Source organism: Agelaius phoeniceus, chromosome 16, assembly GCF_051311805.1.
Source record: "Agelaius phoeniceus isolate bAgePho1 chromosome 16, bAgePho1.hap1, whole genome shotgun sequence".
Taxonomy (NCBI): Eukaryota; Metazoa; Chordata; class Aves; order Passeriformes; family Icteridae; genus Agelaius; species Agelaius phoeniceus.
The window spans coordinates 1622670-1649366 of NC_135280.1; the positions used below are offsets into that span (position 1 = coordinate 1622670).

General features: G+C 60.4%; 3 protein-coding genes across 7 annotated transcripts; 1 reads left to right on the top strand and 2 right to left on the bottom strand.

Moving 5' to 3' along the window:
• Positions 1 to 185: 185 nt before the first annotated feature.
• LOC129127356 (mesothelin-like protein) lies at positions 186 to 6226 on the bottom strand. Its single transcript, XM_077187035.1, has 10 exons — positions 6069 to 6226; positions 5892 to 5982; positions 5028 to 5172; positions 4313 to 4485; positions 3997 to 4155; positions 3684 to 3817; positions 2858 to 2991; positions 2603 to 2703; positions 1744 to 2379; positions 186 to 290 (listed from the first exon to the last, which is right to left on the bottom strand). The coding sequence occupies exons 1-10, from the start codon at positions 6224 to 6226 to the stop codon at positions 186 to 188; spliced, it is 1836 nt and encodes a 611-aa protein (XP_077043150.1).
• Positions 6227 to 10047: 3821 nt separating this feature from the next.
• RPUSD1 (RNA pseudouridine synthase domain containing 1) lies at positions 10048 to 14389 on the bottom strand. 3 transcript variants are annotated; one of them, XM_054643640.2, is made up of 6 exons: positions 13967 to 14389; positions 13587 to 13778; positions 13383 to 13506; positions 12800 to 12902; positions 12617 to 12718; positions 10048 to 12453 (listed from the first exon to the last, which is right to left on the bottom strand). In XM_054643640.2, the coding sequence occupies exons 2-6, from the start codon at positions 13766 to 13768 to the stop codon at positions 12059 to 12061; spliced, it is 906 nt and encodes a 301-aa protein (XP_054499615.2). In that variant the 5' UTR covers positions 13769 to 13778; positions 13967 to 14389; the 3' UTR covers positions 10048 to 12058. The 3 variants fall into 3 exon arrangements, with proteins under 3 accessions (XP_054499615.2, XP_054499614.2, XP_077042908.1); XM_054643639.2 differs by having other exon boundaries at positions 13910 to 14389; XM_077186793.1 differs by having other exon boundaries at positions 13904 to 14389.
• CHTF18 (chromosome transmission fidelity factor 18) lies at positions 14112 to 26117 on the top strand. Of its 3 annotated transcripts, none has more exons than XM_077186791.1 (22): positions 14112 to 14691; positions 14849 to 15013; positions 15133 to 15259; positions 15340 to 15514; positions 15600 to 15689; positions 15817 to 15869; positions 16068 to 16209; positions 16743 to 16955; positions 17068 to 17165; positions 17775 to 17898; positions 18002 to 18129; positions 18770 to 18863; positions 18961 to 19059; positions 19737 to 19867; positions 20415 to 20577; positions 20657 to 20881; positions 21541 to 21690; positions 22500 to 22630; positions 23807 to 23939; positions 24687 to 24782; positions 25423 to 25480; positions 25833 to 26116. In XM_077186791.1, the coding sequence occupies exons 1-22, from the start codon at positions 14112 to 14114 to the stop codon at positions 25967 to 25969; spliced, it is 3312 nt and encodes a 1103-aa protein (XP_077042906.1). In that variant the 3' UTR covers positions 25970 to 26116. The 3 variants fall into 3 exon arrangements, with proteins under 3 accessions (XP_077042906.1, XP_077042907.1, XP_054499937.2); XM_077186792.1 differs by having other exon boundaries at positions 14558 to 14691; positions 14849 to 15017; positions 25833 to 26117; XM_054643962.2 differs by having other exon boundaries at positions 14562 to 14710; positions 25833 to 26115.
• The last annotated feature ends 580 nt before the right edge of the window (positions 26118 to 26697 follow it).

Below are 26697 nucleotides of genomic sequence, written 5' to 3' on the forward strand. Positions count from 1 at the left end.
CACTGTTTAACAGATCCCAGTAGGATGGGATGGACAGGAAATCCCTGCAAGAGCTGGGCCCAGTGCTCTTGCCTTGGCAGAGCAGTCAGCAGCACTGCTGGTTGTACTACAGGGAGTAAATCTCTAGTAAGGACCTGTGGGGCTTCTCCAGGCTGGAAAATTCTGTCCTCCTTCACTGACCAGCCTCAAAAATAACCAAATCCTGTGCTGGCATCAACTGGGGATGAATTCTCTTCCCTTTCCTGGCTCCTGCTGTCCAGCAGGGCCGTGCCTGGCGCAGTTCCACTGGGCTGGAGGGAGGGGTGTGCAGGGTGGGGGTGCTCAGGGGGGCTCAGGGCAGCCCCCCCAGCAGAATGCTCCCCATGGTGGCTGCCAGCAGGAGAGCAAGGCAGGAGCAGAGCCTGGATCCTGATCCTGATCCTGATCCTGCAGGGAGGGAGAGCACAGGGAATGGGATTCTCCAGCTGCCCAGGGAGGGCTGTGGGCTCAGGAGGTGATGGGACACCTTGAAGTGCACCTGAGAACCCAAGGGCAGCCCCAGGGCCATGTCCCCAGCTGTCCCCCAGCACTGAATCCCCCCAGGAAGGAGAGGGAGCAGGCAGCTTTGTCCTCCCCAGCATTGCCAAGCCTTTCCCACGTTCCCAGCTCACCAGGCACGGTCTGCAGGTTGATGTGGCCGTTGGAGGTTGGCTGGGCTGGCTCTGGAACACTCCCAGGTGTGGGTTTGGGGCTGGGGACAGCGCTGGGAGGGGAGCTGGGCTGGCATGGCATGGCTGGGGAGGAGCTGAGACTTGTTTGGGGGGCAGTGGTGGAGCTGGGAATTGGGGTGGGCGTGTGTGGGGCTGGGGTGGCAGTGGGGCCAGAGGAGGGGTTAGGGACAGGAGTGGCAGTGGGGCCAGAGGTGGCATTGGAGATGGGGGTGGCATTGGGAGGAGATGTAGGATTGGGGACAGTGGTGACAGTGCTGTGGGTGGCAGTGGGAGCAGAGGAGGGGTTAGGGACAGTGGTGACAGTGCTGTGGGTAGCAGTGGGAGCAGAGGAGGGGTTGGGGACAAGGGTGGCACTGGGAGAAGAGGTGGGATTGGGGACAGTGGTGATGGTGCTGTGGGTGGTAGTGGGAGCAGAGGAGTGAGGGACAGGGGTGGCAGTGTGAGCACAGGAGGGTTTGGGAGTGGGAGCAGAGGTGGGATTGGGGACAGTGGTGACAGTGCTGTGGGTGGCAGTGGGAGCAGAGGTGGGATTGGGGACAGTGGTGACAGTGCTGTGGGTGGCAGTAGGAGCAGAGGTGGGATTGGGGACAGTGGTGACAGTGCTGTGGGTGGCAGTAGGAGCAGAGGTGGGATTGGGGACAGTGGTGACAGTGCTGTGGGTGGCAGTAGGAGCAGAGGTGGGATTGGGGACAGTGGTGACAGTGCTGTGGGTGGCAGTAGGAGCAGAGGTGGGATTGGGGACAGTGGTGACAGTGCTGTGGGTGGCAGTGGGAGCAGAGGTGGGATTGGGGACAGTGGTGACAGTGCTGTGGGTGGCAGTAGGAGCAGAGGTGGGATTGGGGACAGGGGTGACAGTGCTGTGGGTGGCAATAGGAGCAGAGGTGGGATTGGGGACAGTGGTGACAGTGCTGTGGGTGGCAGTGGGAGCAGAGGAGTGGTTGGGGACAGTGGTGACAGTGCTGTGGGTGGCAGTGGGAGCAGAGGAGGGGTTAGGGACAGTGGTGGCAGTGGGAGCAGAGGTGGGATTGGGGACAGGGGTGGCAGTGGGAGCAGAGGAGTGGTTGGGGACAGTGGTGACAGTGCTGTGGGTGGTACCAGCTGGGTTAGTGCCAGCGCTAGTGCTGGTGGTGGCCCTGGAGGTGACAGCAGGGCCTGGGGTGGCACTGGGGCTGCTGGTGGCCAGGAGGGTGCTGAGCAGGGTGGCAGCAGGGGAGGTGGCTCTGTCTGGGGTGGGGGCCGGGTGGGTGGAGCAGGGCGCTGCGCTGGTCACAGCAGAGGGGCTGGCAGTGGGGACAGGGGGGACAGTGGGACCCCCAGTGTGTGGGGGGCTGCCTGGGGGGGTTGGGCTCACAGTGCTCGGGGTGGGGGTCCTGGGGGGCACCGTGCTCGGCTGAGGGGTCGAGGGGCTGCTAAGGGCAGTGGTGGTGGGGACAGTGGCCGTGGAGGTGACACTGGCTGGGGTGGTGGCAGTGGCTGTGCTGGTGGCAGCAGAGCCGCCTGTCCCCGTGGGCTGGGGCCGCCCTCCCTGCAGGCCGATGTCCAGCACGCAGTCCAGCTCCTGCTGGGATTGCTGCTGCACCCAGCTCACCACCAAGGGCTCGTGCTCGTGCTCCTTCAGCTCAGGGAGGTTTTCCCCCAGCAAATGTTTCACATCAGTGACGCTGAGTTTCTGCAACACACACACAGAGCATCCCCTTGCCTCACCCTCACAGCCCCAAACGCTTTGCTAACGGGGCTGCAGAGCAACTGAAACTTCCTAAAGGAAATTTATGAAGGTGAGAAAGTGGAGAATTGGTGATTTGGCTGGGCTCTGACCTCAGCCCCCCCTGCTCAGCGCTCAGCCAGCCCTGCCCTTCCCTGGGGAGAGGGGCAGCAGCACCCCAGGGCTGTACCTGCAGCTCCTCAGGGTTTAGGGCGAGGAAGGTGTCCAGATCCATGTTTATGGCCACACCAGCATTAGCCAACTCCTTCAGATCTTCTGCTGGAGCTCCACCTAAAAGAGAGCCCAGGGGACACCTGGAGATGTGCAAACCCTTCCAGCGCTTCTGGGGAGGGATTTGGTGAGGTTCTGGAGACTGCCAGGCCTGTCTGTGACCCTGAACCTGGTGGTGGGAGGGAGGGAGGGAGGGTGGAGGGGAAGCACCTACCCAGGTATGGATGGATCTGCCAGTAATAGTAGCCAGGGGTGCTGGCCAGGCTGGCAAAGGCCTCCCGGGCCTTCCTATAGAGCTGATCCTTCTTGGTTTGGGAGCATGAAGAGATGTTCAACTGCCCAGCAGTCCTGGAAGGGGGGCACAGGTCAGCTCTGATGCCTTCAGTCTGAGCTTTCCTATTTCCCAGATTCTGCACTGCATTGGTCCATGACTCTGAACTCCATACAAAGTGTCAGCAGTTCTCCTCACAGCTCAGTCACACAGAACAATCCTTTTCCTTTTCCAGCCCCAGAACCAAGGACACCGCTGCAGCTCCAGGCCCAAAAAGTGCAAACAACAGGGAATGGAGGAGAGCAGTCTGGGAGGGTGGGACTGCATCACCTGAGCTGGAATTGGACAATGAACCCAATATGGGAATGGACCAAAACTTAGCAAAGTGTGACCATAACTCCTGACCCATTGTCCATCTTGGGTGTAGCCACAGCCAGGCCCTTGCACTGCCCAAGGTGAATCCTTTGAGGCCTTTTAATAAATCCCTGCTTTATTCCTTAACACTGTTCAGCCTCTGCTCCAGGCAGCCTCTCAAGGCATCAGCAGCATCCCAAATTGCAGATAAATTGTTCTGGTGGCTGGGAGGGACAAGGGGGATATCCCTGCTCATGGTCCTGGAGCTCAGGTAGGATCTGGGATTGGGACACGGCCATCCCACTGTGCTGGTTGGGACTGGGGACATCCCCAACAGACCTGGGACTCTTCCATGCCACCTCCCCAGAGCCCAGGGCCTCTCAGGGCTGAGCAGCAGCCCCAAGAAGCAGCTCACCCAATGGCTGCAGCAGGGATCTGCTGGATCTGCTCCTCCTGCAGGTTGCACAGGTGTTTGCTTCCGATTTCCTGGAGCAGGGGCCCTGTCAAGGAGCCCCCCAGGGCCAGGTACTTGCTGAGCAGCTGCTGCACCTGAGGGACACAGGGCATGTGGGAGGCACAGGCAGGGATGGGAGATGCTCCTGGGAAGGATGGCAGGGCTGCCAACCCCCCAAAACCCCACAATGCCTCCACCCTGAGCTGGGCTGGGACAGGGGCAGTCCCAGTTTGGGTTCCTCACCATCCATCCCCTTCTGCTGCCGTGGGTTTACCTGGGAATCATTCCACACTCCTTCCACGTTTCTGAACAGAGCAGAGAGGGTGTCACTGGATGTCACATGCCACTTGCTGATCTCCTCCTCTGTGTACAGGCGGGACAGCGTCCCCAGGTGCCTCAGCTTCTCATCTGGGATCTCTGACCCCTGGAAAAACTGTGGGGCAGGAAAGAGGGAAGGGGAAATAGGGCAGGAATGAGTGCAAAGGACCCACTTGGGCACCTCCATCCCTGTGCCCACTGAGCCCTGTTCCCTGCCCATCCTGGCTTGGCCTGTGCTGCTGGGGGGGCTCCTGTCCTGTGCCACCCCTTACCTCATCCACCTTTTTTTTCAGGACCCAGGAAGCCTCTAAGGTGAATGGCAGATCCTGCACAGTCTCCAGGTTTTCTACCAACACATTATTGCTCAGGCACAGGTCAATGTCCTCAGGGAGGAGAAAGGCGATCTCCTCGATGTTGCTGGCGGTGATGGGCTCGATCTGGCAGCCTGAGGGCAAGGACTTGGTCAGGCAGAAGGTGAATGATCTCTTCCCACCTGGCCCTGCTCCTGCTACAGGGCTCAGAGCCCTGCTCAAGGACAGGGAATCACAAAAATGTGGCTCAAGCCACAGTGGATCCTGCTCCCATCCCCTGGTCCCCAACCCATGGAGATGTCTCATTTGCTGTTATTCCCTAAAGTCATTCCAGAAGAACCTGGTGATGTTTTGCAGCCCACTTGTGCTTAGTCCTGTTAAAATCAGCTCAAACTGCTCCATGTCCCCTACCAGGAGCATCCTCTGCTCCTGCAGCGTCCTGCCCTGGGGACTGTCCCACTGTCCCAGCTCCTTCCTGAGTGCTGCCACCACATCCCTGCTCCCAGGTAAGAGCAACCCTCCCAGCCCCGTGCTTCAAGGACATTTCCCCACTTCCCCAGTTTGTGGGAATCCCAGATTTCTGTCTGGTCCAGCCGGGAGCTCCCAGACCCTACCAGCCCCGGGCATTGTCCCCTCCCAGAGCTCTGGCCCGGCCGGAGGGAAGGGAAACGCTCACGGTCGGCGCTGCGCTGCATCCGGGGCTGGGAGGCGGCTGAGGCTGCTGCGAGCGCCCTGAGGAGCATCAGGGATTTCTCCCGCTGGGAACGCCCCTGGCTGATGTAGGCGGCAGCGATGCTCCTCCTGAAATCCTCCTGTGCTGCCTGCGGGGACACAGGGTGCTGGGACAGAGAGTGCTGGGACCGGGGGGACAGGGACAGAGAGTGCTGGGACCGGGGACACAGGGACAGAGAGTGCTGGGACCGGGGAGACGGGGACAGAGAGTGCTGGGACCGGGGACACAGGGACAGAGAGTGCTGGGACCGGGGAGACGGGGACAGAGAGTGCTGGGATCGGGGGCACAGGGACAGAGAGTGCTGGGACCGGGGGGACAGGGACAGAGGGGTTCTAGGATCGGGGAGCACAGGGACAGAGGGGTTCTAGGATCGGGGAGCACAGGGACCGAGGGGTTCTAGGATCGGGGAGCACAGGGACAGAGGGGTTCTATGATCGGGGAGCACAGGGACAGAGGGGTTCTTGGATCGGGGAGCACAGGGACAGAGGCGTTCTTGGATCGGGGAGCACAGGGACACAGGGGTTCTTGGATCGGGGAGCACAGGGACAGAGGGGTTCTTGGATCGGGGAGCACAGGGACAGAGGGGTTCTATGATCGGGGAGCACAGGGACAGAGGGGTTCTTGGATCGGGGAGCACAGGGACAGAGGGGTTCTAGGACCGGGGAGCACAGGGACAGAGGGGTTCTAGGATCGGGGAGCACAGGGACAGAGGGGTTCTTGGATCGGGGAGCACAGGATCCTGGATCCCCCAGCCTCGGAGCTGACCTGCCCGATGCTCCTCTCCCCCCGAGGAGGGAGGGACCTTACCTCGGCCACCAAACTCAGCGTGGTCTGGTTCAACGCCAGCACGAGCGGCCCCAGATCTTGCAGAGTCTGTAAATCCCAGCTTGAAGGATCCCTGCGGCAGCAGGAGCACGACCAGCTCAGCATGCCCGTGGATCCCCACCCCTCCTGTTCACCTCCAGGAGCAGGAGGGCTCCTCACCCGTACGCTGTGTCCCCCGAGAGGAGCAGGGCATTGAGGGCGTCCTGCTGTGCCGCTGTCAGCGCCGGGCAGAGCTTCAGCTTCTCCAGGATGCTGGGGTCCGAGGCCGGGATGGTGCCCGGCTCCAGGTCACACACCAGCGCCCCGAGGCTGTACATGTGGGGTGTCATGAAAATGTCCCCTAAAATCAGTGCCGGGGTGCTGCCATCCCCACGGCCGGGTGGGTGCCCCCATATCCCGGGATTGGGGTGAGGGAGAAAAGAGCAGGGCCCGGGTTTCAGCCGGGGCGAGGCTCCCGCTGCAGCCGCGTGGAGGAAGGAGAATTCTCGGTGTGTTTGTGTTTCTGCAGGAGCCCAGCCCGCTGCAATCCCAGCTCGGAACCGGCTGCACAGGGCTGTAAATCCTCCCTGCCCAGTGACCCAGCACAGCAGCAGATGTGGCATAAAGGCAAATTCACCCCAACAGATCCCCGGGACCCCCCAGAGCCCCCACCGGAGCTGGTACTTACTGGGGATGCTCAGCGTTGGACAGGACAGCTCCAACAATCAGGGCAGCCTGTGGAGAGGATGGGGGATGCTCAGCCCGGTAAGGAAAGGGAAGAAGGGATCTGGGATTCAGGGAATGGGATCTGACCCGGCTGGAGGACCCAGAGTGCTGCCCGTGGGAGCAGCCAGGAGCTGCAGCATCCCCTGGGTTGCTTGTGGGGACAAAAGCCATCAAAGCCACTCTCAGCGGCGGGGACACTCGGGCGGGTCTGTCCCTGCTTGTCTGGAGCTGGGTTTGGGAGCAGGGCATGGAGGGGAGGGACGGGACAAGGACAGGGCCACGCTGTGCTCAGGGGGACAGCAGGGAGGGGGTGGCTGTGCCGCCCTGGAAATGAGCACTGCGGGAACGGTGGCAGCTCCAGCGCCTGCTGGGGAATTTTGGGAAAGCCCTGGCACGGTGGGAGCCAGCAGAGCCGGCAGGGACTCACCGCTGTGGCTTTCACCGGGTCTGTGGCGACACCTGCGAGGAAGCAGGTGCAGGTTAGGAAACATCCCTGGAGTATGAAAGGCTCATCGATCGGGGCTGCTCCAAGCAGCTCCGGGTTTGAAGTCTGGGAAAAGCCTTTCCTTTGCTAATTTCGTGTTTAGGAAATGCTGCAGATCACTATGAAGGGAGCAGCCCCCAGCCCGAGCACCCCCGGCTCCCTCCAGGAGGGTGTGGAAGACAAAAGGGGATAAATCCATCCCTGGAAATCTGAGAAGATGTCCCTGGGAAAAGCCTGCGGATGCTGAGGGGAGCAGGAGGCAGAGCCCTGGAGGGCTGAACCAAGCGGGATCGGGATGAGGAGCAGCACAGCTGGAGCATCCCTGTGCCAGGGGGTGCCAGGGGGTGCCAGGGGGTGCCAGGGGGTGCCAGGGGGTCCTGGGGCAGTTGTTGGGGACAGGATGTGACTCACGGAGGCAGAGGGTGACGGCTGCCAGGGCTGGGGCTGCCCACACCATGGTGCTGGTGCCGGGGTTTGTCCTTGGAGCGGGTCCGGAGAGCCGTGTCCCACACTTGGAATTGCTGGAGGTCCTGGGGCTGAGTCTGTCACCCAACACTGGGACTGGAGCTGTTCCACACTTGGGGTCAGAGCTTGGGGACAGCACTGGAGGTCCTGGGGTGATTCTGTCACCCAGCACTGGGACTGGAGCTCTGGGGTCAGGGGTCTCACTGTGCCCACCCCATCTCTGTGGTGCTGCACAGGCCCCCAGCGACCATGGGAGAGATTTTAAATCTGATATAACAGAAAACAGGGCTTTTCCCACCCGTTTGTAAAAGAAACTCCACAACTGTCCTGCAGGGACAGGGTCCCCCTCAATCCCCCAGCTCCTCACCAGCACAGACTGGGAGAAATCCAGTGTAAGGCAGTGGGGGAGCCCAGCAGGTGTTCCCCACCCCTCCACACCCCTCACAGGGATCCCCTGATAGAAAATCAATCCCTGCTCCTGAAACTGCCCCAGGGCTGCCCACAGCAATCCATTATCACTGTTTGAACTCAACACAAGGAATTTTCCCCCCCTAAATCTCATTTTCCTCCCCCCCCCCAAATCTCATTTTTTCCCCTGAAATCCTACCGTGGCTGTGTCGAGCTGTTCTCCTCCCCCTCGTCCAGAGGGATTTGGCTCCGGGATGGGAGGATTCCCCCGGGAAGGTGCTGGTGGGGCTGGGCCAGGGGCTGGGCAGGCTCGGCACTTTATCTGTGCGGGGTGGGGATGTTGCTCTGCACACGGGGTGTGACGGGGCAGTTTCTCAACTCTGTTTTGTCAGGCTCCTTTCCTTCTCCCTGGCTTTGCTTTGGGATTGTTTCCTACTTCTCATAAAGGGTCACTGAGCTCTGGGTTCAGCTGAACCGAAAGTGAACCCAGAAGGAGTTAAAGCCTCTGGTTTGGGAGTTTCTGTGCCCCTGAGGGGGATTAAGGTGCTCCAGGTGAGGGGGAAACCTGTAAAGCTGCTCAGGGGTTATTTTATAGGGCAGGTAGGGTACAGAACAGACTGAGCCCAGTGATGGGCTCAGCACCCTCTGGGAGGTGTCTCCCCTCTTCTTTTTCCCTGGATCACAGCCAATCCCATTCCCTTTTTTTCAGTTTTTCCCTTGATCGTGCTCCAAATGTCAAGCACGTGTCATGAAGGGGACCAAGACCAAAGGAATCAAATCCTTCCCAAGGCTCTGAGATGACAACCTGGAGGAGCTGTGAGCACAAACTTTATCTGAGCTTTTATCCCGGGAAAAGGGAAGGGTGGCTGGGCTGGGGCAGGGCTGCACCCCCCTCTCAGCCAGGTTTGGGGGTCCCAGCCCTCACCAAGGGTCCCTGGAGCTGCTGGCAGTGTCAAGAGGGGTTTGTCACCCCAGCCCTGTCCTGTCCCCAGCCCCGTCCCCCAACCGGTCTTTCAGCCCCAGGGCTGGGTCGACGCCCATGGGTGTTGCTGATTTCTATTTTGGAAGGATTTACTGTGAAAATAGCTCCTGTTGGGACAGTAAAATTACAGAATGCTATGAGGCTACCGGAGGGACACAGCCCCTGCCCCGGGCTGGCTGGACAAAGGTGGCTGGAGCAGGAGGGCAGGGACACATCAGGGCCACTCAGGGGGTCACCGTGTCTGCTGTGTCCCTGTGGAGATCAAAGCTGGCCCTGAAACCCCCTCGGGAGCTGCCACTGGAGGATCCACTCTGAACTCGAACATGTGGGGGAACATCTGCCCCAGGCTGTTCCTGGGGACATTCCCAGGTCAGCTGTGAGCTCTGACTGCAGGTCCCTGTGCCAGGAGGGCTGGGAGTGCTCCTCTCCCTTAACCAGTGGCCCTCTGCCCACGTCTAGTTCATAATCTTCAAAAAATCTCCCAGTCTTAAAGACTGTAATAATTCCTTGGGTCTTCAGTAGGTTTTTCCTCTGCTCTGACCTGAGGGATGAGTGTGCCTCACAACAATCCTGCAGCTCACATAACAATCCTCTAAAATTCAATCCAGCCCCTCACACAACAATCCAGTCCCTCACACAACAATCCAGCCCCTCACAAAACAATCTTCTCACACTAATCCTCTCACAGACAACAATCCTCTCACACACAACAATCCTCACACAACAATTCTGCAGTTCACACAATAATCCTCTCCCTCACACAACAATCTCTCTCACACTCAATCCTCCCTCACACTGAATCCTGTCACACTCAATTCAGCCCCTCACACAACAATCCTCTCACACAACAATCCTCTCACACTCAATCCTCCCTCACACAACAATCCTCTCACAACAATCCTCTCACAATCCTCTCACACTCAATCCTCCCTCACGCAACAATCCTCTCACAACAATCCTCTCACAATCCTCTCACACTCAATCCTCCCCCGTCGGGCCGGGTCGGAGCCCCGGGGCCGCTCCCGCGGGGCCGGTCCGGCCTCATTCCCCTCATTCCTGGAAGCCCCCGGGAAATGGATGCAGAGAGAGGACAGTGAAGGGCAGAAGACACGTTTAATACAGCAAATACACCAAAACTGGAACTGCGGAGTGCACGGGACATTACAGCCACGCCACAACCCCAGGGCACTGGAGGAGCCGCAGCCCCGTGGGCAGGAGGGGACAGGACGGGGACACGGCCCTGGAACGCAGCCGGGAAGGGCGCCTGGAAAACTCCCTCTGCAGGGTAAGGAAAATTCCCTTTTATCTGTGGCGCTGGGGAGAAGCAGCACGCAAAGGCTGGGCTGGGGTGTGAGGGCTCCTCCACGCAAACACGGCGGGCTCAGGGTGCCAGCCCCAGCCATGTCCTCATGTCCCCACCCCTCATCCCGGCCGTGTTCCCGGCAGGGCCCGCTCCCAGCGCGGACAAGGCTGGGTCTCCCCTGTGTCAGTCTCCGCTGTCGCTTTCCAGCACCTCCCGTGCGCGTCATTCCCCGAATCTTTGGCAAACAAAGGTTCCTTGTGTTCCTTCCCGGCTGTGGGACCTGCCCAGCCCTTCCCGGCCACGGGGCCTGGCAGAAGGACAAGGGGCTCCCGCTCCTCCTGCCCTCCAAGCCCCCTGGCACCAGCCCTGAGCCCACCGTGCCCGCTCAGTGCCCAGGGCTGGCACCTCAGGCCATCCCCGCCCTGCAGTGGTGGCACTAAGCCACATCATGAAGGGACACATAGGACAAGTGATCCAATTCTCCCCCCACCCCCCCCAGGGATTTTGGTGACTTGCAGGGTGTGTTTATCCACAAGGAGAGGGCTGTGCCTTTTTATTCCCCCTCGGGGTGGGAATATCAGCTGTGTGAACCCCATCAGGTGTGTTTTCAACGGGATGGGGTTGGTGAGGTGACGACAACTCTGGGCACGTGCTGACGTGGTGCTTGAAAGCCCTGGGATGGGGCTGTGTGGCCCCAGCTGTCCTGTTCTCCTCATTTCCAAATGTCCCCCAAGGGCTGCAGAGGATGAGCAGGGAAGGGGAAAGCGAAGCAGGATGACCAGCAAAGCAAGGGCACTTCCAAGGAAATTTCTTGGCATCTGTCAAAGCTAAGCTCCTGCCTGCTCTTTCACCTTTGTCCTTTTCCTACTGTTCCAGAGCTTTCCCAAACTGCCCAGCTGAAGGACCTGCCTGCAGGACCCTCTGGAAACCTGCCAGGCAGGAGCCACCCCATGGGACCTACACAGGACACTGATTCCTCCTCAGGTGGGTGAGCAGAAAGGGACTTGTGTCCTCTGACCTGTCTCAGCAGGGATAAAGGCAGGAAAGGCAGTGCTAGAAGGAATAATAAAATCCATTAAAAAAGCTTTGGGCTGCTGGCTCTCTGACCACAGAAGTACTAAAAATACCTCATTCCTGAGACCACCCGTATTTTACAAACCCTAAAAGACTAGATTCTCTTCCTAGAAAATTGAAAAAAGTTTAAAATCCATTGGTATCAACTCCTTCACCTTCACCAACCTTTAAAAACTGCCCAGGTGGGCTGAGGGAGGGGAAGGGACCTTTCCATGCCCATCCCAGTCCAGTTTCACAGGACACCCTGGGACTGGGGGACTCTCAGTGTCCCCAGAATGTGCTCCAGCCCCCAGTCATGCCACAGCAGCTGGAGTGAGGGAATGGGGGACAGGGACACTGGAGCTGCACCCAGCACCTTCTCCCCTCCCTGTGCTGGGCTGCAATTCTGCATCCAAGCATGGAAAGGTTGTGGGAATGTCCATGGCAAAGGCAGTGCCCAGCTGTGCCCGGGCCCCAGGACAGGGATGGAAAGCTCTGGGGTCACTCTAAGCTGGAGTGTGACAAACTCTGCTGCTGAGGCCCAGGATTGGGAAAGGGACACCCCGTGACCAGATGGATGATGGGCATCACAAAACAACCCCACCTCAACCCCTCCTAAAATCCACCTGACGCCAGCCCCAGGAGCGAGGGAAGCCACAGAGGGAGTGCAGGTGTGGAGGCAGCGCTGGGGTCCGTGGGGAGCCGCTGGGACAAGGCTGGAGCTGGAGATGCAGGGATGTGCTTTGTGCTCACTGCAGAGCCCACTCAGCCAGCCACTGCTCACACTGCGCCCGCTGCTCCTCCGCCTCCTCCCTGCTGCCTTCACCCCCTGCTCTCTCCTCTCTGGCAGCCTCCTGGCTCTCCTCCTCCTCCTCCTCCTTGTGTGTCCCCTTGTCCTTGAGCTCCTGGATGACGTCCTCCAGCCGCTGGGTGACGTGCTGGGGCACCCAGTTGCTGTCCATGGCGGTGACGAAGGGGTCGGGCGCGCACACCTCGATCAGCTCCTTGCCGGTGGGGATGCGCAGGTAGTAGGCGTGGAGCATCATCCTGTAGGGATTGCTGTCCTGCCTGTGGCTGTAGGTGAAGTCCCCCACGATGGGGTGGCCGATGGCGCTGCAGTGAACCCGGAGCTGGTGAGTCCTCCCTGGGGGCAGAATGGGAATCAGGGACAGGGAATTCCTGAATGCCTCCTTCAGGGCATGGTGACAGTGCACCTAATGGCATTTGTCCCCCTGAGCACAGCAGGTCTCAGCTTCCCTCATCCCTTTCCAGGCTCTGCTCCACGTCGGAGCTGCCCCTGTCCCCACCTGTCAGTGGCTGCAGCAGCACTTTGGTGACGGGGTCTCCGCTGTAGGATCCATGTTCCAGCACGATCAGCTCTGACTGGCACGGCTTGGGATTCTCACAGCCTGCAGGAGAGCCAGAGGGGGTTTGTGATGCCCCAGAGCATCCCTGGGGGCGTGGGCAGAGCAGGGGATGGGGCTGCTCACCCTCTGTGCCCTCGATGCACATCATGTGGGTCATGCCCTCTGTGGTGTTCTTCCCAATGGCGTAGCGGATCGACATCCGGCTCTGGCTCACGTGTCCCCTCACCTGGGGGCAGGAATGTGCACACTGAGCCCTGGCACGTGCTCCTCACCCACCCCCATGACAGGAATCATGGAATCACAGAAAGGATGGGGCTGGAAGGACCTGAAAGTCCATCCATCTCCCCAAGCCCAACTCCTTGTTGGGGGCAAGGACACCTTCAACGCTGCTGCCAGCCCCATCCAAGCTGGCCTTGGACACTTCCAGGGGTGGGGCAGCCACAGCTTCTCTGGGCACCCTGTGCCAGAATTCCTTCCTGATATGCAACCTAACCCCACCCTCTGGCAGTGGGAGGCCATTCCCTGTGTCCTGTCTCTCCATGCCCTTGTCCAAATCCCTCTCCAGCTCTCTTGGAGCCCCTTTAGGCTCCAACTCTGAATCTTTCTCTTCTCCAGCTGAGCATCCCCAAGTCCCTCAGCTTTCCCTCAGGGCAGAGGTGTTCAGGAACACCAGAAGCCAAGGCAGGAGGTGGCAGGGAGGGCTCACCAGGGCCAGGTAGGCTTTGGTCACCAGGCGCTCCTTGAAGCACTTGTAGGCACTTCCCGCCGCCGCTTTGTTGAGTGCCACACACAGGGCCCCGCTGGTGGAGAAATCCAGCTGGTGGCAGAACCTGGGAAGGACACGGGGGTAAAGGAGCATCCAGGGCATCTCAGCAGTGTCCCCAGCTGAGGGCAGAGCCCAGGCGCTCACCTGAAGCCGTAGTAGGTGTCGGGGTCGGCCAGCTCGGGGAAGCGGTGCTTGAGCTGGCTCTGCAGCGTCAGCGTCTCGTACCACATCTTGCTGTCGATGCGCAGGTCCCAGTGCTTGTTGACCACGATGAAGTCGGAGCTCTGGTACAGGATGGACAGGTTGTCGATGGTGCCCGGCTCCATGGCCAGCGCCCTGCGGGGCAGAGAGAGCGAGGGGGAATCGGGATGAGGAACCGCCAGCTGCGGGATGGGCACAGCCGCCCCGGACACACGGGACGGGCAGGGCCTGGAGACGGGATACCCCAGCAGGGAACGCACATGTACCGATGCTGCCGAGGTCACCTGCAACCCTGCTGTCACCCTGCCTGTCCCCAGGCTCACCGGTGTCGCACCGTGCGGATGCAGGTCCCACAGCGGTACGGACGCTACAGCAGCGCTCCAGCCGCCGCCATGCCGCTGTCACAGCGCACGGCCCCGCCGCTGTCCCGCTGTCCCGGGCCGCCCCGGCGCCACGCGCGGAAGGCCCATGCCCGCCCCGCTGTCACGCGTGGAGGCCCCGCAGCCCCGCGGTGCTGCCTCTGCCCATCCCGGCGGCGGCCATCGGCCTTGCCCCGCTCCCCGCTGCTGCCCGGCCGCGGGCGCGGCGGCTCCGCCGGAGGGCACGGGACAGAGGGGAGGGGACAGGGGACGCGGGGCGGGGACACGCGCGGCGGAGAGCACCCCGCACCGGGCTGAAGTGACCCGGGACGGGGGGGAGGTGACCCGGACCCGGACCCGGACCCAGACCCGGACCCGGCCCCGGCTGGGGGGACCCGGACCAGGCTGGGGGGACCCGCGCAGCGCCGCTGCCGCCGCCCCGGCCCCGCCCGCTCCCGCAGCGCCTCCCGGCAGCGCTCACGTCGCGTCCAATCAGCGCCGCCCCCGCCGCGTCCTCCCGCGCGTCGCGCCCAATCAGCGCCGGTCCCGCGGCGCGCGCGGGCGGAAGCGCGGTGGGCGCGGGGCCGGCGGCGGCGCCGGGGCGGGTGCCGCGCATGGCGAGCGAAGAGACCGGGCCCGAGGATGGGCCCGACGATGGCTTCTACGAGCGCTTCGCCGACGAGCTGGAGGTGCTGGCCGAGCTGGGAGGTGGGCGCTGCTGCGGCGCCGGGACGGGAGGCGGCAGAGGGAGGGAGGGAGCGGGATTGTGCTTTGCGCGCCCGTGTGCGCCCGTGCCGCCGCGGGTCCCCTCCGGTGACCGGCAGCGTGGTCTGACCCCTCTTGCAGATGAGCTATCCCCACCCGCCGGCCCTAAAACATCGCAGTTCCGGGGCAAGAGGCAGCCGCCGGAGGAGCCCGACCTCCCCGGGGACTCTCCCGGCGGCACCGGTGCCAAGAAGAGGGACCGGGACTGTGTCCCCGCCGTGTCCCCGGCAGCAGCCGAGCCCCGCAGTAGGTTTGACCCGGTTCCCCAGGTGCTGGTGCCCCCGTTCCCCGCCCCGAGCGGTGCCGGGTGCTGGAGCATCCCCTGGGTACCACCGTCCGTCAGTGATGCTCTCCGCTTGCTCCAGCCCCGAAGCCGAAGCGGCAGCGCCTGGAAGCTGTTAAGAAGCTCGATTTCGGTGCAGACGATGAGCTGGCTCCGGATGTCTCCTGGGATGGTGGCCCAGAGGCACCTCTGGCTCTCCACAATACCAGGTTGGTCACCCTGAACCCCATTTTTAACAGGAAAGAGGGGAAGGGCCCTTCCCCTACTGAAGGAATTTGGTGTTTTCCAGCTCGAACCAGCTGGACATGAGTGGAATGGTCCCCATGCAGACCACACCACCCCTGGAAAAGAAGAGGGTCCTGAGGAGACCCCCAGTCCTGGAGGATTACATCAACGTGACATCCACCCAGGGCACCAGGGTCTTCTTGGTGCTGAGGGATGATCCCTGCAGGACAGGGCTGGAGGTGAGGAGGGATCTGAAGGTCAGGTTTGCTCCTCGGTGGCCTCCAGGTGGCTCAGGAGGGGGCTGCCTGTGCTGTGTCCCTGCAGCTCCCGGATTCCCTGGGCTGGAACGCTCGCAGGCCGCTCCACTTGCTGGGGGTGCCCTTCTCCTACCTGAAGGAGCAGGTGGATGAGGAGGTACCACATGTCCCTGACCTTCCCCTGTGTCCCTGCCACCCCTGCTGGCCACAGGGCTGGCTCCCAAATTCCTGTCCCCAGCCGTGGACTGGGGGGTGTCTCTGACCCCTCTGTGTTTGTGCTCAAGCGTCGCAGGCAGGTTCTGGAGGCCTCCCAGCAGCTGACAGAGATCATCAGCAGGTGAGATGCTGGCATGAAATCCCTCTCCAGTCCCTGCCATGCTGCTGCCTTTCCCTCCCTCACAATAAAGTTTTGGGGGACCTGTGAGCAGAGGAGCCTTTTTGCCCTCATCACCCTCAGCCTGGGAGGGTCTGGGTGGAGTTCCCACCCTGCCCTGACTCCTGGGGTGCTTTGGGGTACATTAATTCCATGGTGCAGCTGCCTGGGGAACGAGCCCAGCACGGAGAGTCCGGATCCCAGCATGGACACAGCTCCAGCAGCCCAGGAGGAGTCTGCATCCCACTGCCTCTGGGTGGACAAGTTCAGCCCCCAGCGCTACATGGAGCTGCTCAGTGATGATGTGAGGGGGGGGGCTTGGGATGGGTGGGGTCATGCTCTGGGATCAGGAATTGCCTTTGGAAGCACTGGCTGGGGGCTGTGTCTGTGCTGCTCTGCCTGGGAGCAGTCCTGAGTCCCTGGGAGATTGGGATGGCAGCTTTGCACTGGAGGCTGGGGGTGTTCTGGCAGATGAATCTATGGAATGTCACCAAAACAAAGCAAAAAAAGATTGAGAGAATTTTAGCCAGAAAATGTTGGCCATTTTGAATTTTTTTGGGGACTGTTAGAAGTTTTGTAGGGAATGGGATGTGCTGGGAGAGGCTGGGAATTGCTGAGTTGAGCCAAGACAGAGCAGGGCCAGCAGGGATGGGGCTGATGTGACTCAGCCAGGCTTTCTCTGAGGGATGGGGGCTGAGCTGGGAAGGTAATCGTTCCCACCTTGTCCCAGGGAGATGCCAGATGGGACCCTGAGCAGCCTCCTCCATGAAGGAGAGCTTTCCTCTGCCCCCAGCTGGATTTTCCCAGGTTCCATGGATTTTCCCTGCTTCCCTGCAGTACACCAACCGCTGCCTGCTCAAGTGGCTCAAGCTGTGGGACACGGTGGTGTTCGGCAAGGACAAGGCTGGCAAGAAGCCCAAACCCAGCCCTGCAGCTCATCCCCCACCCAGCCATGCCAAGGAACATCCCAACAAGTGGAAAACCAAGGTGCAGCTCACCGAGGAGATGCTGGAGGCCGAGCTGGACCAGCACAAGAGACCCAAACACAAGGTGAACAGGAGGGGACGTGGCTCTGGGTCCCTGTGCTGCCACCAGCCGGGCAGCAGCGTTGTCCCCTCTGAGGAGGAAGCCCTCCAGGGGTGACCTTCCCTCTGTGCCACAGGTGGCCCTGCTCTGTGGGCCCCCTGGCCTGGGCAAGACCACGCTGGCCCACGTCATCGCCAGGCACGCGGGGTACAACGCCGTGGAGATGAATGCCAGGTGAGCCCTGGGTGCCAGGAGAGCCCCTGGGTGCCAGGAGAGCCCTGGGTGCCAGGTGAGCCCCTGGGTGCCAGGTGAGCCCCTGGGTGCCAGGTGAGGCCTGAGGGCCAGGTGAGCCCATGCCCTGCCCACAAAAGAGGGCAGGTGATGCTGGAGATGATGATGGCCTGGGGGTGATGCTGGAGGTGATGGTGATGCTATTATGGAGGTGATGGTGCTCTGGAGGTGATGCTGTTCTGAAGGTGATGGTGCTGTGGAGGTTGTGCTGCTCTGGAGGTGCTGCTGTTTTGGAGGTGATGATGCTGTTGTGAAGGTGATGGTGTTATGGAGGTGTTGCTGTTCTGGAGGTGATGCAGTCCCAGGGGTGATGCTGGAGGTAATGGTGATGCTATTATGGAGGTGATTGTGCTCTGGAGGTGATGCTGTTCTGGAGGTGATGGTGCTGTGGAGGTTGTACTGCTCTGGAGGTGATGATGCTGTTGTGGAGATGATGCAGGTGGTGATGGTGCTCTGGAAGCGATGGTGCTGTCCCAGGGGTGATGCTGTCCCAGGGATGATGCTGGCCGTGTCCCCACGCCCAAAGTCACCTGTCCCTGTGTCCCCTGGCAGTGATGACCGCAGCCCCGAGGTGTTCCAGACCCGCATTGAAGCTGCCACCCAGATGAGGTCGGTGCTGGGCTCCCACGAGAGGCCCAACTGCCTCATCATCGACGAGATCGACGGCGCGCCCGCGGTGAGCCCGGGGCACCAGCCCCTCAAACGTGACCCCATTAACAGCCCCCCACTGTTCCACAAGCAAGAACCCCATCCCTCCCATCCCGTTTCCTTCCCCCCAGGCCTCCATCAATGTCCTGCTGGCCATCATCCAGAGGAAGGACAGCGAGGGCGAGGCGGGCGCGGGGCGGCGGCGGCGGCGCGAGGGGGGGCTCCTGCTCAGGCCCATCATCTGCATCTGCAATGACCAGTGAGTGTCACCTGCCCTGGGAGGGGGGACAGGGACACCAAACCCTGCCCCCACACAGGATGTGGCTGTTTGGAGTGTCTCTGTTTGAGAGCAGCTGCTCCAGTCCTGGGGTTGGTTTGGGGCCCTCACATTGAGGGGCTGGAGTGTGTGCAGGGAAGGGAATGGAGCTGGGAAGGGGCTGGAGAATCCCTGAGGGAGCTGGAGAATCCCTGGGGGAGCTGGGAAGGGGCTCAGCCTGGAGAAGAGGAGGCTCAGAGGGGACCTTGTGGCTCTGCACAACTCCCTGACAGGAGGGGATGGCTGGGGGAGGTCGGGCTCTGCTCCAGGGAACAGGGACAGGAGGAGAGGGCACGGCCTCAGGGAAAGTTTAGATCGGATATTTAGGAAAATTCCTTCATGGAAAGGGCAGCCAGGTGTTGGTTGGTCCAGGCTGCTCAGGGCAGTGGTGGAGTCCCCATCCCTGAGGGGATTTCAGAGCTGTGTGGATGTGGCACTTGGGGATATCATTTCACGGTGACTAGCAGTGCTGGGGCAACAGTTGGACTCAACAATCTGAGAGGTCTTTCCCAGCCTCAATAATTCCAGGATTGAGAAGGGAATTCCCTGCTGGGCTCTCTCACCCCCTGTTTCCCTGCCCCAGGTTCGTGCCCGCGCTGCGCCCGCTGCGGCAGCAATCCTTCCTGCTCAGCTTCCCCCGCACCACGCCCTCCCGCCTGGCCCAGCGCCTCAGCGAGGTCTGCCTCCCCCAGGGCCCCGGCCCCGTGCCTCAGGGGCTGTCCCCCGTCCCCCTGGCTCCGTGTCCCCTCCCTGCTGAGCCCTGTCTGTCTCCAGATCGCGCTCCGGCAGGGAATGCGGGCGGACACGGGCGCGCTGCTGGCGCTCTGCGAGAAAACCGACAGCGACATCCGCTCCTGCATCAACACCCTGCAGGTGCTGGGGACAGGGCGAGGGCCTTGGGGACACAGGGATGGCTTTGGGGACACTGCCAGGGCCTGGGGACACAGGGATGGCTTTGGGGACACTGCCAGGGCCTTGGGAACATGGGGAGAGCCCTGGGGACATGGGGAGGGCCTTGGGGACATGGGAAGAGCTCTGGGGACACAGGGAGAGTCCTGGGGACTGGGGGAGGGCCTTGGGGAGATGAGGATGGCCATCAGGACATGGCCATGGCCCTGGGGACACAGAGAAGGCTCTGGGGACATGGGCATGGCCATCAGGACATGGGATGGCCATCAGAACACAGGCATGGCTCTGGGGACATGGGCATGGCCCTAGGGACACAGGGATGGCCATCAGGACACGGGGATGGCCCTGGGGAGACGGGGATGGCCCTGGGGACACAGGGATGGCCATCAGGACACAGGCATGGCTCTGGGGACACGGGCATGGCCATCAGGACACGGGCATGGCCCACGTTTCTGCTGAGCTCCAGGCTCACATGGGGACAGGGGGGACAAAAGTCCCTCCCAGTCAGGTCCCTGAAGCATCTCCCCGTCCCCTGGGGTGTTTTGAGCCCTGCCCATGGAGGAAGAGGGGGGTGGCTGTGTCCAGCTGTTCCCAAGGGCTTTGGGATCCCCATCCCCTCCATCCCCTGGCTCCTGCTGCAGTTCCTGCACGGCCGAGGGCAGAAGGAGCTGAGTGTGCAGATGGTGCAGACCATGAGGATTGGCCTGAAGGACCAGAACAAGGGGCTCTTCTCCATCTGGCAAGAGATCTTCCAGCTGCCCAAGCCCCAGAGGTAGGAGGAGGGGGTTTTTACGTCTGTTGGGTGCTTGGGGGGTGCTGTTCCCATTTCCCAGAGAAGCTGTGGCTGCCCCATCCCTGGAAGTGTTCAAGGGAGGCTGGATGGGACGTGCAAGGTCCTGGAGAGCAACTTCTTGAGGGGATTTGTGTTGATCATAGAATGCTGGGGTGGTTTGGGTTGGAAGGGACCTCAGAGCCCATCCAGTGCCACCCCTGCCGTGGCAGGGACACCTTCCCCTGTCCCAGGCTGCTCCAAGATCTGTCCAGCCTGGCCTGGGACATTTCCAGGCATCCAGGGGCAGCCACAGCTTCCCTGGGCACCTGTGCCAGGGCCTGCCCACCCTCCCAGGGGATATTCCTTCCAATATTCCTTCTAAACCTTTCCTCTCAGTTTAAGGCCATTACAGATGCTTTGTTACCACTCCATTCAGCTCCCAATAATTCAGCACTGGCATTGCCTCCAGTCCAGCTTCCAAGGATCCAAATATTCCTCCAGCACTGGCAAACCCAAACCCTCAGCTCTTCCCTTTGGGCTCCCTCAGGCACAGGATAGGAATGGACCCCTCTTTGCCAGCCCAGCTCCTGCTGGGGGACGAGGACCTGTCCCACCCTGGGGGCTCAGGGGGCTTCAATTCCTCCTCCCACCGCTTCCACCACATCCTGCACCTCTCCATCTCCTCGGGAGAGCAGGAGAAGCTGGCCCAGGTGAGAGCAGCCAGGGGGGGGCTGGAGGGGAGCTCAGACCCCATCCAGCCGGGCTCCACTGATCCCACACTCCCTGCAGGGCCTGTTTGAGAACTTCCTGAACATGAAGGTGCGGGATCCCAGCCTGGGCTCCGTGTGCCTGGCCCTGGAGTGGCTGTGCTTCTCTGACCTGCTGGGCCGGGCCGTGCTGCAGGCCCAGAGCTTCCAGCTGCTGCGCTACCTGCCCTTCCTGCCCGTGGCCTTCCACCTGCTCTTCGCCGCCGCCGCCGTGCCCCGCCTGGCCTACCCCAGCAGCCAGCCCGAGGCAAGTGCACAGGGGCTGCTGGAGCCAGCCCTGGGCCTGCAGGGACCCTGCCTGGGTGTCCCTGTGGATTGGGATTGATTACCAATATTGCTGGGTGGAACGTGCCTGGGCTCGTCGGGCCCTTGCTGCTTGACCAAGGGTGGCAGCTGTGGTGGTTTCACCTCAGAGACACCTTTGGCTAAGCTGGATGCTGCAGCTGGCACTTGGGACAACTCCAGGCATGCAGGAGCTCAGGTTTACCTCTGCTGGAGAGGCTTCAAGGCCAGGTGAAGGAAAAGGAGTTGGGTTCTGCTGGAGGGTTTGGATCCAGAGCTTTATTCCTGGCCCACAGGGCTCTGAATGCAGGAACAGCTCCAACAGAACAGAGAACCCCGTGGTTGCTGTGTCTTTTAACCCCAGGGAGAGGGGGAGGGAAGGGGTAGGGAGCCACCAACCAGGTAAGGGGAGGGAAGTCTCAGGGGACAAATGACACCCAGGGCTGAGAGGCATCTTTTGAACTTCACCAATCACAGGATGCCCTTTCTGGAATTCCAAGATTGATGGACAGCACTGAGCAGGGGCAACAGGGGGGAAGGGAGAGGTGATTGGCACACCTGGGGAAAGAACCAGGACACTGGGACAGGCTGTTCCATCACACACAACCTCTGTGCTGTCCCCAGGCCGTGGCCAAGCTGGGCCAGATGCAGAACCTGGTGCTGTCCATGGTGTCGGGGATCGCGCCGGGCGCCCGGAGCCGCGCGGGGCAGCAGGCGCTGGTGCTGGACGTGCTGTGCCTGCTGCTGGACATCATCGCCCCCAAACTGCGGCCTGTGAGTGCCCCCAGCCCCCGGCCCTGCTCCCCAGAGCCCTCTGCAAGCCCCACCTGCTGAACCAGCCTGGCTTTGTGTCCCAAATCTGGCTGAGTTTGGTGTCACAGCTGGTGCAGAAGCTGGGGACAGAGTGTTGAAGTGCCCAACTGTGTGGAGGGGTCCTGAGCCCCACCTGGGCTGGGCTTTGTGGAGCTCTCGGAGTCACCCTCGCCCAGGAGAGGGTCTGTCCCTGCTCTGTGTCCCTAAGAAAGAACTAAACTCGATCTGGGTCCTTCCTCACCCAGAAACAAACCCCGTGTGTGGCATTTCTGAGTCCCCATCGTTGGGAGGAAAATGGTGAATCTGTCTCCATGTTCTCAGAAGGCTAATATATGATATGATATGATATGATATGATATGATATGATATGATATTTATTATATTATATATTATATTAATTATGCTATACTAATCTATACTAAAACTATACTAAAGAACAGAGGATGGATACTTACAGAAGGCTGTAAGATAATAATGAAAAACTCCTGACTCTTCTCTTCAGAGTCCGACACAGCCTGACTGTGATTGGCCATTGAGTCAAAACAATTCACATGAAACAATGACCAGTTGGTAAACAATCTCCAAACACATTCCAAAGCAGCAAAACACAGGAGAAGCAAATCATATTATTATTGTTTTCGTTTTTCTCTGAGGCTTCTCAGCTTCCCAGGAGAGAACTCCTGGCAAAGGGATTTTTCCAGAAAATGTGACAGTGACACCCATGCTTGGGCTGTTTGGGGTTTGCAAGGTCTCTGCTGTCCCCTGGCCAGGTGAACACGCAGCTCTACAGCCTGAAGGAGAAGCAGCAGCTGGCTGAGCTCATCAGCACCATGCTCACCTACAACCTCACCTACCTGCAGGAGCGCCTGCCCGAGGGCCAGTACATCTTCAAGCTGGATCCGTGAGTGCCGGGGCTGAGGAGGGGAGTGGGAGCCAAAATCCTTCCCTGGAATGGAATTCCCAGAGATTCTGGGGCTGCCCCATCCCTGGAAGTGTCCAAGGCCGCGTTGGATGGGAGTTGGAGCAAGTGGAAGGTGTCAGGGTTGGAGCTGGATGATTTTAAGATCCCTCCCAGCCCAAACCATTCCAGGATACTGTGGTGATCCTCAGGAAGGAGTTGGGACTTTTGGCTCTGCTCCATCCCCAGATCAGCTGGGCCATCCCTTCCTTGGGCTGGGGCTGAGCAGGTTGGGTTTCATGGGATTAAAGGGAAGGGAGCAGCTTCCTGTGGCTGTCACCAGGAGGTGGCAGGGCAGGGCTGCCCCACCTTGGCACACCCCTGTGGCACCTGGCAGCTCTGGCAAACAAATCTGATGTCACCAGCAAAACCTGGGCTTTATTTCTTTAAAACTTCCTAAAGCATTGGTTTGACAACTGATTTCTGAATGACTGCAGAGCCACCTGACTCAGGGCTTTGCTCCTTTTATTTTAGGGACAATAATAGTGGATAAATAGTGAATAAATAGTGGATAAATAGTGAATAAATAGTGGACAAATATGAAATATTCACAGCTGGCAGAGGGACTGGTGGCTTCTTGTTGCTGGGGAAACTGAAAGAGGCCTGTTAAGAATCCAGCTGCTCTGATGATCCCAAATTCCTGTTCCTGGCTGCATTCCCATTAAACCTGTCTGGGGGGGCACCTCAGGGTGCCTCTGAAGGTTGAGCTGCTGCTGTGCCCGAGCTGTGTTGTGTCCCTGAGCTTTTCAGGCCAATCTGTCCAATCTCCTCTTTTTGCTTTCAAGCCAGGATTAAACCCCTCTAATCCCTCCTGCATTCCCATTCCCATTCCTGCATTGGGGGGAATGACCCAGGGGCAGGGCTGGGAGGTGCTGGGGCTCTCAGGCTGCCCAGGGTGAAATCACAGGATGATTTTTGGGGTTGGTTCCCCCTGGAATGACCCAGGGGCAGGGCTGGGAGGTGCTGGGGCTCTCAGGCTGCACAGGGTGAAATCACAGGGTGATTTTTGGGGTTGTTTTTCCCTGGAATGACCCAGGAGCAGGGCTGGGAGGTGCTGGGGCTCTCAGGCTGCCCAGGGCTGGCTGATTTTTGGGGTTGGTTCCCTTTTCCCTGCTGCAGGAACGTGGAGGCCGTGTGCCGCTTCCCAGCCCTGCCGGCCCGCAGGCAGCTCAGCTACCAGGCCAAGCAGCTCATTGCCAGGGAGATCGAGCTGGAGAAGATGAGGAGGACAGAGGCACGGAGCCTGGCCCAGGTGGGCATCCCCAGAGGGCTGCCAGGGCTGTGCATGTGCAGGAAATCCCCAGGGATGTGTTTTTCCCAAAGCTGGCTTTGCCTGCGGAGTGGAAATCCAGGATTAACCCCCCTGGCACAGCTGGGCTGGGCTGCAGGGCTCAGCTTTTTGCAGGAATTCTGGAGGGAGTTCCAAGCTTTGAACCCTTCCAGTGAGAGGTGGGAATTTTTTGGTGGGGATTTTAGGTGGGAATTTTTGGCTGCTGTTTGTACCTGGCCGTGTGGGAGGTGAACTCTTCCCTGCCTCCCCTTCCCTGGCTGCTGCCACTCCCAAAGCTCCCAAAGCCACCCAGGAGCAGCAGAGTGGCTCTGCCCCTGCTCCTGGAGGCAGGAAAAGATGGGAAGGGGTGGAAAAGGTGGAGAAACATCCTGGGTGTAGCTGGTGCCTGCCCTGCCCTGGTGCCAGTGGGATAATTAATCCCTGGGAGCCCCTTGGAGCAGGAGAAAGGCTCCTGGGAGATGTGTGGGACAAAGAGAAGCTGCAAAAAACATCTCTGAAGGCTCCTTGTTTACATGGTAGGGATGTGAAATCCCAGGGAAAGGGGCTTCAGCTGGGGCTGATCCCACAAGGCAGAAAATGATGGAAAAATCTTTGGGATGTTGGAATCGGACCTGGCAGCGAGCAGGGGCTGGGTGGGATGGGGCCAAGGGGGTGCCAGGAGCTCAGACACCCCGAGGGGAGCCTGGCTCAGCTCTGTCCTCCCCACAGGACCCCGGGAATGGCCCCGGGGAGGAGCCAGCGGGGACCCCCAACCACCAGCAGCGCCTGGAGCACATCGTGAGGAGAGCAGCCCTGCAGGACAAGGTCAGGCCCAATCCCTGCCCCAATCCCTGCCCCAATCCCTGCCCCACCTCCCACCAGCCCTTCCTGGGCTGCCAGGCTCTCCCTGGCTTCTCTGGAATTGGGATTTTTAGTCCAGTTTCCTTTAATAGCCCAGCCCAGCTCTGCGTGTCACATAAAGGCATCACTGGGATTGGCATGACTTGGAGCTGGGTGACATTTTGGATGTGTCCTAGGAAGTTTTCAGGGCTGGGGGAGGGAGGAGCTCTGGGAATTTGGGCTGAAATAGCTGAACTTGGGCTCTGTGGGAAAGCAGCTTGGAAAAGCTGCTCTGGAATGGTCCCACCCTGGGCTCCAGGAGGAGCTGGGATCCTTCCCTGGCACTGCCCCTCTCCAGGGCTCAGCTCCCCGCCCTCTCCTGCCTGTAAAACCCCAGCTGAGCCTCACATTTTGCCTTTCCCCCAAATTTGGATGCTGTTTGCATTCCCGGCCTCTGGCCCTTGCTGCAGGATTTGCATTTGGCTCCTGCTCTGCTCAGCAGAGCCTTGGGGTGCCTGAGCCGTGCCCAGGGGCAGCCCTGCCGTGGTTCTGTCCCTCCCTGAGCAGCAGCTGGAAGGGCAGGTGCCCCAGAGCCACCCCCATTCCTGCTTCTTGCTTCCCACAGCCTGAACTGGACTTTTTTGGGAGGCCAATCCAGCGGAAAGAGGTGGCCAAGGCCCCGGGTAGGTGACACAGGGACCTCAGAACCGGGTGGGTGGCACAGGGACAGGGTGGCCCCTGGGTGCCACTGGGGGCTCTCCCCATTCCCAAAGAGGGGCTCCTGTCCCTCAGCCCTGTCCCCAGGGGACAGCAGCAGGGACAAAGCCAGCCTAGCCCAGCTGGCAGAGAGTTCCTGTGGGCACATCCATGGATTCTGGCCCCATCCAAAGGGAATTTGGGGGGAATTTTTGGTTGCAGCATCTGGGATTTGGGAACACCAGCTCTGCCCTAGCAGAGCCTCCCTCAATCCCCCTCTGCAGCCAGGGCACAGCTGATACAGTTTGAAGGTTTTTGAAGTGGATTTTGCTGCTGCAGCCCCCCAGGTTTCCAAGGAGGAGTCCCTGGAGCTGCAGATGGGAAAGGCCGTGGGCAGGAGCGACGTCTGGTTCCGCTTCAATGAGGGCTTCTCCAACGCTGTCAGGAGGAACCTCTACATCAGAGACCTGCTCTAGAGGAGCCTCTGCATCAGGGACCTGCTCTAGGGGAGCCTCTGCATCAGGGACCTGCTCTAGGGGGGATCCTCTGCATCAGGGACCTGCTTTAAGGGATCCTCTACATCAGGGACCTGCACTAGAGGGGCACCTCTGCATCAGGGACCTGCTCCAGGGGCACCTCTACATCAGGGACCTGCTCTAGGGGAGCCTCTGCATCAGGGACCTGCTCTAGGGGGGATCCTCTGCATCAGGGACCTGCTCTAGGGGATCATCTGCATCAGGGACCTGCTTTAAGGGATCCTCTACATCAGGGACCTGCTCTAGGGGGGATCCTCTACATCAGGGACCTGCTCTAAGGGATCCTCTACATCAGGGACCTGCTTTAAGGGATCCTCTACATCAGGGACCTGCTTTAAGGGATCCTCTACATCAGAGACCTGCTCTAAGGGATCCTCTACATCAGGGACCTGCTTTAAGGGATCCTCTACATCAGGGACCTGCTCTAGGGGATCCTCTACATCAGGGACCTGCTCTAAGGGATCCTCTACATCAGAGACCTGCTCTAGGGGAGCCCCTCTACATCAGGGACCTGCTCTAGGGGGCATCCTCTACATCAGGGACCTGCTTTAAGGGATCCTCTGCATCAGGGACCTGCTTTAAGGGATCCTCTGCATCAGGGACCTGCTCTAGGGGCACCTCTGCATCAGGGACCTGCTCTAGGGGATCCTCTGCATCAGGGACCTGCT